The sequence below is a fragment of the Pocillopora verrucosa genome, chromosome 14 (genome assembly GCF_036669915.1).
Source record: "Pocillopora verrucosa isolate sample1 chromosome 14, ASM3666991v2, whole genome shotgun sequence".
Taxonomy (NCBI): Eukaryota; Metazoa; Cnidaria; class Anthozoa; order Scleractinia; family Pocilloporidae; genus Pocillopora; species Pocillopora verrucosa.
This window is the reverse complement of record NC_089325.1, coordinates 20,900,980-20,915,916: the sequence shown is the minus strand read 5'-3', so window position 1 is coordinate 20,915,916 and position 14,937 is coordinate 20,900,980. Positions and strand designations below refer to the sequence as shown.

The 14,937-nt window shown below is 38.1% G+C and overlaps 1 protein-coding gene across 3 annotated transcripts; it reads left to right on the top strand.

Moving 5' to 3' along the window:
• Positions 1–9,870: 9,870 nt before the first annotated feature.
• Positions 9,871–14,557, top strand: LOC131775685 (POU domain, class 4, transcription factor 3). 3 transcript variants are annotated; one of them, XM_059091807.2, is made up of 4 exons: positions 9,871–10,043; positions 12,187–12,234; positions 12,408–12,437; positions 12,539–14,557. In XM_059091807.2, exons 2-4 carry the CDS (start codon positions 12,187–12,189, stop codon positions 13,340–13,342), a joined length of 882 nt encoding a protein of 293 aa, XP_058947790.1. In that variant the 5' UTR covers positions 9,871–10,043; the 3' UTR covers positions 13,343–14,557. The 3 variants fall into 3 exon arrangements, with proteins under 3 accessions (XP_058947790.1, XP_058947789.1, XP_058947788.1); XM_059091806.2 differs by lacking the exon at positions 9,871–10,043 and adding an exon at positions 11,579–11,632; XM_059091805.2 differs by lacking the exon at positions 9,871–10,043 and having other exon boundaries at positions 11,739–12,234.
• Positions 14,558–14,937: the final 380 nt, after the last annotated feature.

Sequence of the window (14,937 nt, the reverse complement as noted above, 5' to 3'; positions counted from 1 at the left end):
CGACTATTTACTCTTCATATCCTTCGTCTCCAGTGTGCGTGTTCGTGGATCTTTTTCTTTTTATTTTATTTGTCCTATGTAGACACTGCCATCTGATTGAGTGTGTATGCAAAAGGATGCTTTACACAGTTCAAGTAAGTACCCTTGTGCATTATTTTGGCGGTTTTTCAAGCGTCAAGCAATTTGGTAGACCCTACGTAATGCCCCTTTGAAGTCTAACTTACAAGGCGTTTTGGTGTGTAGTATTGCTAACTCTAACTGTTTGTTCAACAAAAATTTGCATTTGGACTCGCCCTATGGGTTCGTCACCGATACGGGGTACCTCTTAAAAATACTCAGCAATACTACACACCAAAACATTTAATAAGATATATATTAACTGATAAGACCTCTGAAAATTGCGCTTTATTTCCTGGAATGGCACCAAACTTTAGAATTTTGAGACTTTTAACCTGTTACATTTTAGCTTGATGCCTCTTACCCATTTATGCTGTCGAGGTTGGAGTTCAGGCCCGTTTCTCGGTCGAGCGTAATTTTCCTCACTCTTCTGCCCCTCCATGGGAAAGTTCCGACTGTGAACAATCATTTTCACATCAGAGCCCAAATAGTTGAGAAACAGACAATAAGAGCTGTTATCATACAGCTTCAGGCGTCCACGGTCGATATGGGCCAATTTTGTGTTCTGATTGGCTACTCGAGCAGGCAAGATGTGCCCATCTTGCGAGATTGCCCGCTTTGATCCCGTGCATGGAAAAAATCGCGTGGAGCGGACTTGCAAAGTTCATAGTTTTCGCTCAGTTGAGGCAATCAAGTCGCAAAAGGAAGAAGAACGGCAACAGTCAGAACAAAGAAAACATAGACAATTTTCGTGAGTTTATTTTTCTTCAGAAACCGGAGAATACAAAAAATTTGAAAACAAAGTGACATGAAAGCATGCATGGAAGCGGTTTTGTCTCATGGAAAACGTGACAGGAGAAGTAAGCATTATTCCCAAGCAAGAACTAGATTTCCTTTCGTTGTAATGCTCGTTGTAAGCTTACAAATCACTTTGTCCAAATCCAATTTGTTGCATAAAAAGCTTATAAGCGCCATCAAAGTTGGCTTTCATTCCCAATGCTCGAAAATAAACAAGTCATACTTGACTCTTGCTAAGTGAACTGTCTTTCCTATGTAATAAATCCCATATTGACCAAGCTCTTTCGGTCAAGACGACTGGATTTTAACCTCGTCCCTAACTTTTCTTCGACTTCGTCTTGGTCCATAAAAAAGAATTCGGTCAATATCGAGCCATCTTGACCTCACGCTTGGTCAATAACGGATATTTATTTGACAGTGTGCACGTCGTGCTTGTGTAATTGGACAATACGCGTCATGCGCGCGCGAAGTCTTTTATATCGGAAAACGAAGAACCAGTGGCTAGCCTGTTTCTAAAGTCTTGTCATAGTTTGATTATTTGATTACAGCACTTAGTGTCGTCCAATTCTGTCTTCAGTCAGAGATTAACAAATCGGACTCTCGATTCGCCGTCGTCCGATTTTGTTAATCACTCGTATGAGTAATCGTCATAGGACTGAGTGGAGTCCAATTCGGTCTGTAATCATACGAGTGATAACAAAATCGGACGACCGCGCAGCTGTTGTAAGTCTTATTACAACTTAATAATAAAAAATTACAATTTTCGAGAAAAGAAAACAATTTGCACAAAAAAACAGACAAAGGAGACGTCAATTGTTTAATTGTTTGATTGGTTGATTTAAACTACAACTTTGAATGTGATTGGTTGATTTTAACTATAGCTTTGAATGTGATTGGGTTATTGAAATGTCCAATAACAAACTGTCTGACAACAAACTGTCCGATAACAAATAAATTAGTGGAAAATAGGATTTTTTTTAAACCAATCACAAGCGAGGAAATTTTAATTTTTATGATGGATTTGATTCATTTATCTTAATAGCGTCACTGCAAAGAAGAGTTGAAAAAAAATTCCAAATCAATTCCGAAATTTGTTATAATTCGTCGCCAATATTAGGAAATATTTACAGAAACATAAGACTAAAAGAGCGCCCGAAAAAAGGGTCCTTTAGGAGACAAGCTAAAAGAAGAAAGGAAGAAGGAGATAGAGCAGCAGTCTGATGAAAAAATGTCACGAATGACGAAGTTAGGTCTGGCCAGACGAGAAAATGATTGACTCTTGGTCATTACTCACTAGCTTCGCTGCGCTCGCTTAAGTTCTTGACCTCGAGCCTAATATTCTCCAGTGCAGTCTTCATACTCAGTCAATGAGTACATAGTATTTTACTCTACAAATACTTTACAAATAAAAGCCTGCAAACAACGATAGGTAACAACAATATATCATTAGTTATCAATACGAATTCGAACTTAAAGAAAACACAGAAGCTCAAATTGCTTGATTACTTCCCATTTCCCCCGAAAATTCAATCGAGCTAAGCTGGAGAAAAACATTTAAGACTTCTTGTTTTTTGTTTTAAACTGAATCAGAAATAGAGCATTTTTAAATGCCTTAGCGCAATAGCATCTAGTTTCGAGTAAGCCTTTGCTGTTTAAGAAAAAATCATTCTCGTCGAAGTATTTTATGTCATTTTAGCTCATGCGCTAGTTTTGTTCCATTTTCCTTTCGAATACAAGCCGCTTGAACCTTTTCCCGTTCGACGAGCGCTCAAAAGGACTGCCATCTATCCATAATGACTGCAGCCCAGAGTGGGAGCCCAATCAGGCTGTTTAAGAAACCCAACACCATTGGGTTTCTTCCAATGACGAAGAACCGCCTCCCATATGGTCTAGGGATGAGGATTCCTGGTTTTCACCCAGGCGGCCCGAGTTCGACTCTCGGCGAAACAGTTTTTTTTTCTCTCCTTCCTATGGTTATTCACTGTTTCTCTGTTCGTAGTTTTTTTTCCATTTTATTTCATTTCATTAGTCCTTTTTACAGGCTACCGCCCAATTGATCCCGAAGTGATATCCGATAACATGGGGTGTAACTTTTATCCACATTTACAGCTAACGATATGTTTTTTTAAGTCTTTTGTAGAGGGTCTCAATGGGAGAGTGGTGCTTACAGCCAACGTTTAAATTTTGTAGCTTTTAACCCTGAAGGTTTGGTTATTGGGCTGTTTTACGGTTAATAACAATTAACCGCTTTTGAAACCCTCTGTATATAGAGGGCTAACGGATGAGCAAGGGAGAGGGCGTGCAAAAGGAAAATATGCCCGATCGAATGTTCAAGCCGTCATATCATCACAGAGCATGTTCTACTGAGAAGGCCTCGAGCAGATAGAACGATACGTAAGCCTCGTCCATTTTTCAGCTAATTGCTACAGAAGGGCCGATTTTACTCTGAAAACACCACATTTGAAAAAGAATAACAAATCCACCGCTAGCGTTGGCACAGATGAGCTTGCCAAACTTATTATCTACAACTTAACACTTCACTTTGAAACAGGATAATGAGTATGGGTTGATGACAGCGAGACATGTGCCTTTTGTTCGAGAAGTGAAGCTAAGCCAATATCTGACAATGGAAAGTGATTATTTCTTTCGACAAATTAGCTCGAATGAAAAGTTAAAGCACGACAGTGACAGGTACCCGGTGGGATAAGCACGTCTCTTAGCTTGAACGAGTCAGGGTCAGCTTTGACATTTACCAAGTTCATTGTCATAAAAGTGCCACTGGTTTGCATTAAAAAGTTTTCTTTGGCAATGCACTTGTAAAGAAAGCTTTCTGAAACCGAGACCAGCACAAAAAAAATTGCTTAAGGAAACTTGTAAAGAAAGCTTTCTGAAACCAAGACTAGTACAAAAATAAAACTTCAAGACCAGAATTTCGTAAAAAACGTAACACAAAGTTTATCAATAATGTATATCAAGTCAGTAACACTAAAAATTTCAATTTGTGTAGTTGACAAGTTCTTCCTAGACAAGCCAAAACTGGCATCCAATGTTTTTCATCAACGAGTGTAGGCAGCCGACAATAACTGACATGAAAAAAAAAACGCTAGTGACAATGTGGCTCAAAATATATAATTGTTAATCTTTAACTCAAACTGGATCTGAAAGTAAAGAGGACACATGTTCATTGTTTTATCTTCAAGCTAAACAAATAAACTTAAATGAAATAAGAAAACCTTGAAGTAGGGCCAATGCCTTATATTTTAAGGTTAGCTTTTTTTGCATTAACTAATTTCTAAAGCATTTCGTCATGTTTCTCATATTTACGGTTTCATCTATACTTCAAAGAAACTTCACTCAATGTTTCCAGAACTTAGAATTCGAAGTTGGTTTTTGTTTTGCTCCTCACCCTCAAGGTTCAAACTATATTTATAACGTGGTATTCTTGCGTGCGCTCATTTAAAATCGTTTACAAATATGAGTAAGGCGATAACGCAGTAGCTCCGACAATAATCAACCGATACCTGTGCAAAAGCGGACCAAGGAAAAAGATTCTCAGGATAAACATTTGTTCAAGAGGATCAAAAGATGAGGCCATGAGAAGTTATTAGAGGGACGAAAATAATCGCTCTATTTTGCAACTTCCTCGCCACACGGGTAGATGAGAGTTCTTAATAAATAAAATGCTTGGGCGAGAGTTTTGTAGTTTTTGATCACCGCAACTCGTAATTGAAATAGACAGGTGTCCGAGGGTGAGAACAGAGGACTTTCCAGGAATCGGCCATCTGCTTTTATGATTGTATGGGTCGACAGCACTTCACTCTCCGATACCACCTTAAAACCCTTGCTTGTTTCAGCGAAGCTCGAATTTTGGTGTTAATGTTCGTGCGAGGGAATTGTTATTTTTTAATCAACAGAAACAGGAATTAAAAATTCATTTGTGAAACCATCGTAATTTCTTTTAAAACACTCTTCTCGTGAGTGATGTCTGATATTCGTGTTTCCTAGTCAGTTTCAAGTGAACACAAATGAATCAGTGCTGGAAAAATCCTTGTAGCATGAAGAGTATTCAGCCAGCCATCTTTCTGCGGAAACGCCCGGCCTTTCCTAGCTCCCAAAATGGTAAGATTGGTCCCGGGCGTCTCCAGATAAGGAATCAATTCACTGATCGTACATAATGATTATATTTCTTCACTGTTTCCTACAAAGAAAAGGAGTAGACGAATTATTTTTCAATGATAAACTTATTGGTAATTCCACTTTTTTCTCTCAGCATTTCGAGAACCATACTGAATAAAAATGATTTTGAAATTGATTTTGTTGATCAAAAAAGTTCCGCATGAATGAAACTACAGTCTTTAGACATTTGCTTTATAACAAGCGTCTATTAAAACTTTGTTACGTTTAACAAAATAAACATAATAACTATTTAAGAAAATATTGGTGAGTTCAAAAAGAATTTCAGACACAGTAAAAGCCAACTTCTAGACTAAGAACATTTAGCAAGTGTAAGTGATTTATCAAAGCATGAGTGTTCTTTCCACAATCAATAAACCAATCTAAGCTGAAATTTCCACTTCCATAAAGTGCCACTCAGTTCAACAAGTTTTATGGGGACGATCAAAAACTCATTTGCAAAGAGCACAACCCTGTGCTCCAGAAATAGGAAAAAGAAATGTTGTTGATATTCAAATATTTACATTCCACATGGAGAGCCAGAAAAGCGAGTTAGCCAAAAATTTAATCAGCTAAAAGGTGAAGTGGGTTCAGTTTTATTTTTACGTAAATGCGGTTGGTTTTAGCAGGTTTTGTTTTCAGCAAGTTATTTTAGCGTGGAGAATAGCTAGCATTATTTGAAAAGCATATCAAAAATTTTATCAGGAACTAGAAATGACTCCAACCAGATAAACATGATATTATCGTCTTTAAATAGTGGACAACTATAGATCGATTTTTACGTTAAAAGCAGATGCAAAGGGGAAAATCTACTTTTCTTAGATATTGAGCACATAAAAATAGTAGACACATTTTAGCAGAGATTGCTGTAAATTTAGGTGAGAGGTTTATAGAGATTTCCGCTAATTAAATCACAGTCAGAAGAAGCAATTTCCATGAACTGTGCGATGTTAATTGACACGCACGAATTCCGAAGGGCACGAAAGATAAGTAAGAATCGTAAAAGCAGCCTCTTGAGTGCTCTCCCAACTTGCTAGATGCTTCATATGTCAATGAACGCACAGCTGACTCATGAGCCAATTGTTTTAAACATTTTTAAAACAGTAGTTTTAATATCAGTTAAAAGAAAATTCCCTCTGCCGCCCCATAACTACGCTTTATTGAGTAATCATACTTCATTTGGACAAGAAGAGCATGAAGCAAGTTTGCACAATTGAATTTATGAGCTATGTTGTCATTAGCCTTTGCTTGATAAATACAGTACGAAAAGGAAAGCAAATCTTTTATAACCCAAGTTCACGCTGCGTGTGAGAGTTTCAGTATATGGTCTTATCTCGTTGTAGCGTTGAATGGATACTTTCATCTAAGGTGATACCAGCCATGTAATTACATCATTTTTCTTTTTTGGCAGGTACCCCTTGCTTATGCCCAAAGCAACTCAAAGTATATCTTCCTTATAAAACAGATGTGTGTGGGGAAAAATAACTCCAAATTCTTGCAAAGTTATTGGCAGGTTTTTAACGCTCCATGAAAAGCAGAGACTCATGGTAGCCTCTCCCAAATGAGTGAAGCGTGACTGTTACGAAATGTTGACTATTCGCCAGCACACTACGTGACTGAGTCAACTTGAAAGTGGCATCTTGCTTTTTAAACGTTTCACTCCGAACAGAAGAACTTAGCTCGCTGACTAGTTTTGTTTTTTGTTATTTCCCTTAGAAATCGTAGCGATTCTCTTTAGAATTCAACGTTTCGGTAAAACGATAGCTATACCATGACGGGGCAGACAGCTACCCAAGATACGTTTAATGCCACTCAGGGTATGTTAGTTTACTTGCACTAACATGTCGGTGTTACGTTTTTTGTGGACTGACACATGTGGGAACCACCTAAGTTATTAAAAAAAGTAAGTGATACCACATGCTTTCAAGTAAACGTTTCCAAAGTCACTTCTTATAGTTTATAAACAAATGCATACTCGTCACTCTAAATAAAAGCATCCATTTACAACCAAGATACCAGTTAATAACAAATTGAACGAAGGACATAGCCCTATGAAACTCTCTCTTGAAGGAATTCAAGGTCGCTAATTTTCTGGTTTTGTTTTCAATTTGCTTTTATTTTTGGCTGCCTACGAAGGCTTTTCGGATCAGCTACACGAGCTGTGTCGCTAAGACACCTACAGCTGGGTCACCAGCTACTGCAGGTATGCTTCGAGTGAGACTCGTTTACATCCACATGGCTATTCAATCTACATACATGTGATTTGACGCCTAGCAACCGCCTTTTCCCTTTTAAATCAGTTTCTATCTCGTTAAGATTTAGTTTTAGCGGGAAGATTGAGATAATTATTCGCCAACAACTCAGCGATCAAATGGAAAGAATTGTGTTGGAGGATTTCAATCAAAACTCTGGTAGTGTCACGTTGGTTGAGAAAAATAAATTGAAACTACTGACTAGACGAACCAATTCAAGAAAACATTTGCCAAAACAGGTCGTTTTTGAATCTCAAAATCTCGAGATAAAGTAAGCGATGATCTAAAATATACGGTTTAAAATCCAGCGTTCAACTGTTGGGACCTTTTAAAAGAATATATCAACTATCTTTTGAATGCCTTTTTCGAGTGTACATATAAAGATTCAGATTCGTGGATTTGCAACTCAAGGTTGAGAACCCGTCCACAAATACGCGCTTGTCATAAACTATTTCTTTAGAATTCAAGTACAATAGTGTTTAATTAAGATGTTGTTGAAACGCCAGGGAACGAAATGATTCTCAAATTAAAAGAAATCTTAATATGATTTAATTTTAAAAATAATTTTCTTCATTCGGGTTGAAATTTAACTATTTTTTCCCTTTTTTATTTCTGGCGGCTTACAGATCTTAAGATTTCAAACCCCATATAATGAAAATAGGCGTTTCCCATTTTCCTTTGACGTGTTTTGAGGACAGATTTTGGTTTTTGTTTATTGTAAATGTTATCAGAAGTTGTTACTTCAGATATATTCAGATATATCTCCTATTTGCTGATATGTAGAAGAGTAGAAATGATTAGAAATGGAAAAAAGATTGACTCACGAGGAAGCGCAATAGTACTAAGAGAGACATACAACTTTGTTCAATTTAACAACAAACTGATCCAATGGGTCTTAGGTCATATACTCATTAAAAAAACGCATCTATCCGCGGGAAAACGATAAGAAGGCGTTTTTCGTATTTACTGATAAAATCTAATGAAGCTTCCCTTTTCACGGTTTAATAATACCTTTAGCTTGCTTTTTTAATTCATTGTCAAGCTTTGTATTCGTCTTTGAAAACCATTAAACCTTTCACGTGCACTATGTCTATCCCCAAAACCTTTGAGAATTAAAGTTTGTTACTGGCCGAACAAAGCAGGATTCCGGCAACGTTTGGAGAAAAATTTCAATAAAAACTTGATGGAGATAAGAACTATGTTTAATTTACTTGTGATTATCTTGAATGCTATCAAAAAGTGGACATATATCACCTCGAATTCACACAATACCAGGTATTTTGACGTTTTCGTCAGGTATTGCGTAAAAAATCTAACGAGAAAAATGCTCTATTGTCAATCGCATGGAAAAGCACCAACAACTGCGAATTTAAGAAACAAAGAAATTATCTTATTCGCGGCTTATTGAATTTGAGGGATCCATTGAGGCTGTTTTCGATTTCAAACAACTTAAAAAACTTTGCCATGTTTATCTCCTCCACAAAGTGAAATCCATTTCCATTTTACAGCTTGTAGTCTGTACCAGTTCGTTGTTAAAACAAAGCACCTGCTATACCTTCTTGCGGAGCAAAACAGCACCAGTTCAGGAAATTTTTGTTCATGGGGTTCCATTATTGTTTCACCAAACCAAAATAGAAAATGCGATTTTAAAACAATTCCATTTCCAAGAAAATTTGCGCTCGAAGCGACTGGCTGTAACTACTTCAGAAAATACCATTGAGTTTCTTCACTAGATCTTAGGATATTTTATTGGATTGAACGCTTTTTTTCATCGTGAAACTTATTTCAATATTGCTACGCAAGAATAATTTGCTTCGGTTGGCTAAAATCGTGTGTTCTGTCTTCTTTTTGATCGAAAGCTCTTACTTCTTTGCTAATCACGTTTTTATCTCATTGGCTGCGGCTTCAGGGTAAATAAAAACCTTCTTTTTTGGAAGTAATTATAGAACCACAGGGGATATAGAAATAGGAGGAAAAAACTGTGATAAGATGAATGACATCCAAGCCCGCTTCACGTAATAAATGATAATTAGATTGATGGCATTTAGAATTGCTGAAAACAACGCTTACTTGGTTACGCTTTGGCCTGCCCTTCTCTGCTCGCGTTATTTTCGTTAAATCAAAATATTTGATATTCCCTACCTTTGATGCTTGTTTTAAATATTTTGCGACTGAGTTGATGCTTTGCGGATGGCTGCGGAAAGCCCGTAGAACACACATTTAAAAAAAAAATTACTTCGGAACGTTGTCGTCTCTTAAATTTCCTGAACGCTTTTCGTAATCTATAGTTTTTTCAACGTATTTGTTCTTCACCGTTTCCGTGGAAGCTGCGTAAAGATGTGTTAACCTTGATAGCGCTGGTATGCATACATGAATATCGCTGCGCCTCGAAAACTGTTCAGTTATGTACGGTCATGTACACACTGGCAAGACCGTCTATTTTTAATGGAATACTTGATAGAGTTTTACATAATAAAAGTAGAAAACATTAATTTTTACTGTGAGACGCGTTTGCTTCTGTTGACGTAGAGGCTTTCTCACAAAACAGCAACGGGAAAATTTCACAGCGTTTCAGACAGGATTATTTCCAGAAGTTGCGCTATCAAATTTGCTAAAATGGCGGAAAATATAACAGGTGAAGCCAGTTCCTTTCATCACAAGCGGTGTCCTCGGATAATGGACTCACTCAAGGATCGGGGATAGGTGTGTGCTTTTTCTGTTTTTTTGGAGGGGACTATTTTACAGTATTGAATACGATTCCTTTGGGCCTTGTTTGGGTTCGCGTTTCGCCGCTTAGATCTTAAAAATAAACTCAAATGTAAGCAATTAGCATTTTATCAACAGTGTGTTGAAAAGTTGGGAAATTTGCATCGGCAATCATTTTCTCGCTGGGAGATTATTCCAAAATCTTAATGGAAAACTATGCAAACTCTCGTCTCTAGCATACCTTAAGAAAAGCCTTTAAAAGAAAAGTATAAGGATTGATGATTTTGGAAGGTATACAAAACGAATAAACCGTGTATTTCTTGGACAAAGGACAGCTGGGCCTGACATCTGGTAAACATGGCTTCATTTGTTATCGTCTTTATTATATCAGACCAATATGGGTATTAGAATCACAACGATTTCTATTGTATGTATAATTCGCGTCAGATAAGCTTCGACGACGGGAAGTTTGCGATTACCACTGTACTATCGAGTCAAAACTACGCGTAGTTTTTTTTCAGCGAAACACGAGACACTTTTCTTAATAAGGAGCATTCCAGATATGTATTCATTTCACCGAAGCAATCGAGAATCTAAAAAAAAGTATCCAAAATATAGTAAAAAAATCGTAATCATGAAAGGATAATCGCCAGAGATTTAAACTCTTGTATATTAGTAAAATTTTCAATAAGCAAATCTAGAGTGCTTTTAGTCGAAAATATGGGTTGGATTTAGAAAAAGTGCGGTTTTGCCTTACAGGCAAAGACAGCTAAAATATTTTATATTACCATACCAGGTTCAATTATATTCATTTCCTTTTTAGCGAGCGGGACTATTAAGCTAGGGGCGGAGTGCGAACAACCTGTCGTATTCAATTCTTCGTTATATAGTTGCAATGTTTTGAAGTTCCTTGGCGAATAAAAGTAGCCGCCGTGTACCAATGACGCTTCGCATGTGAGCACAAAAATTCCACCTCACGCCGTGTAATCAGCGTACGAAAATAGATAAAGGCCAAGTCGAGCTTTGCCTGATTGTAATGAGCGAGTTGACGCACAGAACGAAAAAAGTAATGATTGCGCATTGACTTAAGTTCGAATTTAAAGCTTTGACAACAATACGTCCAATTCGGCCGTCTCTTAGTTTCACTTTCGTGCAGTTTACCATCATTAGCTCGGCGAGTTTGTTTTCCCAAAATTAATTCTTAACCAATGAAAAGTGATAACTGTCGTAATTATCTCCCTTCCAGCAGTACTCATTAATATAGAGCTTAGTTCATTCATCAAGCTAATTCTACGCGTACAGAAAGGTTTGGTTTTAGCGGCCAATGGCGCTAGAGAGATGGCCGGCCCCTTACACGTGCATGGCGTGTGCCAAACAATAACCCTATTACACTTGAATTGGAAATTGCACAGGATTCGAGCTCATTGGTTCTTTTCTTTATTGAGGGGAGACTGTAAGTGCGTTAATGAATTTTAATAAAGGGATTAATTGTCTCAAGCCGATTTGTTGGTAACAAAAATGTTACACTTGAACACACAATTCCACGCATGGTTACCGCTTGGAAAAAAATCGCGTCAAGATTATTGGTACGAAACATAGCTTCGAAATACGATATAAAGTTATGCATCTGTAATTTCCATCAGCTCTACTGACAGTTTTCACCGGTGCTAATCTTGTCGGTCAATGAAAAGATACCCGTAACTGGTGATTGCCGAAATTTTTGTTATCAATTTCCCCCCGCAGATGTTTCATGAATGAGTTATTTTTTCCCAACGAACCGGGTCAGCCGATAGCTGGAACTTGCGACCGTGTCAACTAGGACAGGTTCAGCTGTCGTTGGGCGCATGCGCAGTATTAATTTTTAAACTGCGCGTGCGCATCTGTTTGGAAACAGGTGCATGTGAAGTGCAAATGTTGTTAACACAATGATAATGATTGTCTCTTTCTTTACGGGCACTCTCACTGCATTTAAGAACATTTTCACGCCATGCTAGAAGGCTTCAGTTCACTGTGAAACGTCTCCGAGATGAATCGCGACAGTTTACTAAATAAGACTCTTAGTCCTCCTCTGTCATCTCGAGTGCCTATTTCCCATTCTAATGGTATTTCTTACTCTAATTCTTCGCTTTCCGGAGGTCAGATGAATGAGCCAAGCTGGATACCCTCGATTCGTGGATCTACTCACTCGGTATTTATTCTAAAATTTTTATTTGATGCGTTTTGTAATGTTTGCGTTCGCGCGTCCTCCGCTTGGTCTCGAGTACTGGCGTTCGCTTTGGCGCTCGCCGGCAATTTTCGCAGTTGAAAACTTTTTCCCCATTCGAAAAAATTTAAATTGATAATTTTTCTTTCTTGTTATAGCTGTCTTTCCCGTCAAGATCTAACAACCTGGTATGTGATAAATAAAATAAATACAACTTGATCGAATTCATTTCCGTTAGTCAATATTACACTTGGGTGCTCAAACATCGTTTCTGCCTTCCTCTTTGCAGATTCCTCCAAGTGTGTTTGATGGGTTTGACGACTCTCACTTACTCACTGCCTCGCAGCTCGAACCGATGCCGAAATATCTCTCGACGAAGCAGAACAAACCGTCTGGATTTACGAGCTTGCACAGCTATCACTCCACGCACGGGCATGATACGAGCACGTATGATGCCCACGATATTTTGGATCAAATCTCGGCTTCGCTCCAACCAACAGTAAGTGAGTCAGCGTTTGATAAACCGTTCGAAACGCCGTCTCCAGTCACCGCCACGCCTGTCCACTCTTTACACTCCGCTATCCACTCTGCTATTAGCGTCGCGGCCAGTAGCGACGATGTAATGAATCCGCGAGAGTTAGAGTGGTTCGCAGAACGCTTTAAACAAAGAAGAATCAAGCTTGGAGTCACTCAAGCGGACGTGGGAGCTGCGTTAGCTCATTTGAAAATCCCCGGCGTAGGATCGTTAAGCCAGTCCACGATTTGTAGATTTGAGTCGCTTACACTAAGCCACAATAACATGATGGCTTTGAAACCCGTGTTGACGGCGTGGCTAGAAGAGGCTGAAAAAGCGTACAAATGCAAGAACACAACCAGCCAATTCCTTCCTAATTCGGATAAAAAGAGAAAGCGAACATCGATTGGAGCTGCGGAGAAGCGTTCGCTGGAGGCCTACTTCGCGATGAATCCAAGACCTTCAAGCGACAAGATAGCGTCGATTGCAGAAAAACTAGACCTTTCAAAAAATGTCGTGCGTGTTTGGTTCTGTAACCAGCGACAAAAGAAGAAAAGAATGAAATTCTCCGTTCATTGAAAGATGAAATAACTTGGGGTAAAACAAATTGAATTTCCTTCCGAAAATCCCGTCGGAATCGCTCCATGGATCGACTTTCGTACGCGTGGATGGCGATACGGAGTGGTCAACAACAATTTTGGAGTAAATTACAAATGGTGAATCTTATTTCTATTATAGACTGAAAATTTCGAGTCAATGAACGAAGCAAGTCCTGAATTTATTAAGCCACTGAAGTTTAAATAAGAAAGCCCGCCGCTACCTAATGAACGGACGCGCTCGAAAATGAGCGACATAATCCCGTTGAAAAGCGATGCCTATGCGAACTGTTATGGAAGATGTTCTGTTATCCTCGAGAAACTTGTCGCGCACAGCTTAACAGCCCGCAGGTAAATAATATTCAGTGTATACCCTATTAGCCTAACAACTAAAGGAAGAAATTCCGAAGCACAAATCACTTCCGCCGAGTAGTAAAATTATTCATCGTACATTTTGCCACAATTTCATCGTAGTTGCTACTAGAGTTTCGATTTTAGGGCCGAGGATTGATGATAATAAGCCCCGAAATCATTTTTCCTTACACCTGTTTCATTTTGGCAAAATCAATTTCCCCATTTATGAAAAGTTGAATGTATTACTTGCAATTTATGTAAATTTGGAGGTTCTTTGTGAAGAAAAGCCGTTAAGACGTTATTAGTTTAGCACAGAATCGAAGGAACTACAGAAAATCGTTAAAATTAGACGAAAACAAATATGAAAACGTCCGTCGCTTCAAACGGTTTTTCTTCAAATAGAACCACCACACACACATCAATTACGCGGCCGGGCTTGGCTTTGTTCAACAGTGCAGTCCAATGAAAGCGATCCTTTTAATTGCTTACAAACACTTCAGTAAAGAACTTATACTGCTAGATAGCAATAATGGCATAGGCCGGGAAAGTATATGTATTTAAATATATATTTTGAAATTTTATACGTTGAGGAAACTTTTATGAATTAGTATTTACGATGTATATTTATTGACGCTGTACAAATTTTACCGCTAGCACCATAATTTAAGTCATTTTCTGAAACTCTATTTCGTTTTTAATTCGCTGGTGCTGCGAAAATGTTGTGAAAGGTTAAGTTATCCAAAACACCGCATAAGAATGAAAACCAGTTTTCTCAATTTCCAGATTTGTAATGAATTGTGCTTAAATAGACGAGAAGTTTTAATAAACTGAAGCTCAAGTAAAACAGTCGAAAAAGCGTTTTCATTTGTTTTGCTATGCGTTGCGCGCCGGTTTCAGACCACCCGTATCCATAATTTCCTTGCGTGGTACATTGTGGCGAAACTCCATTGATTAACTCAGGCTTTCAGTCCTGCCTTACGGGTTGTTTGGTGAATTAATGGCGTTTTCAAAGACGAGCTAAGGATACGAGAAAAAAAGATTTATTTCACAGGAAGCGTTTTATTCTTTTTCAAAATTACATTTTTAAACATATTTTGTTGTGAGATAACATCAAAAACCCACAAAATGAAAAAGAAAATTAAACGCGTAGTAATTTTGGATATTCAAGTCGTCATCATGTGTAAAGCGCTGAAGAACGAGACAACAGCGCCAGACCATTACGTA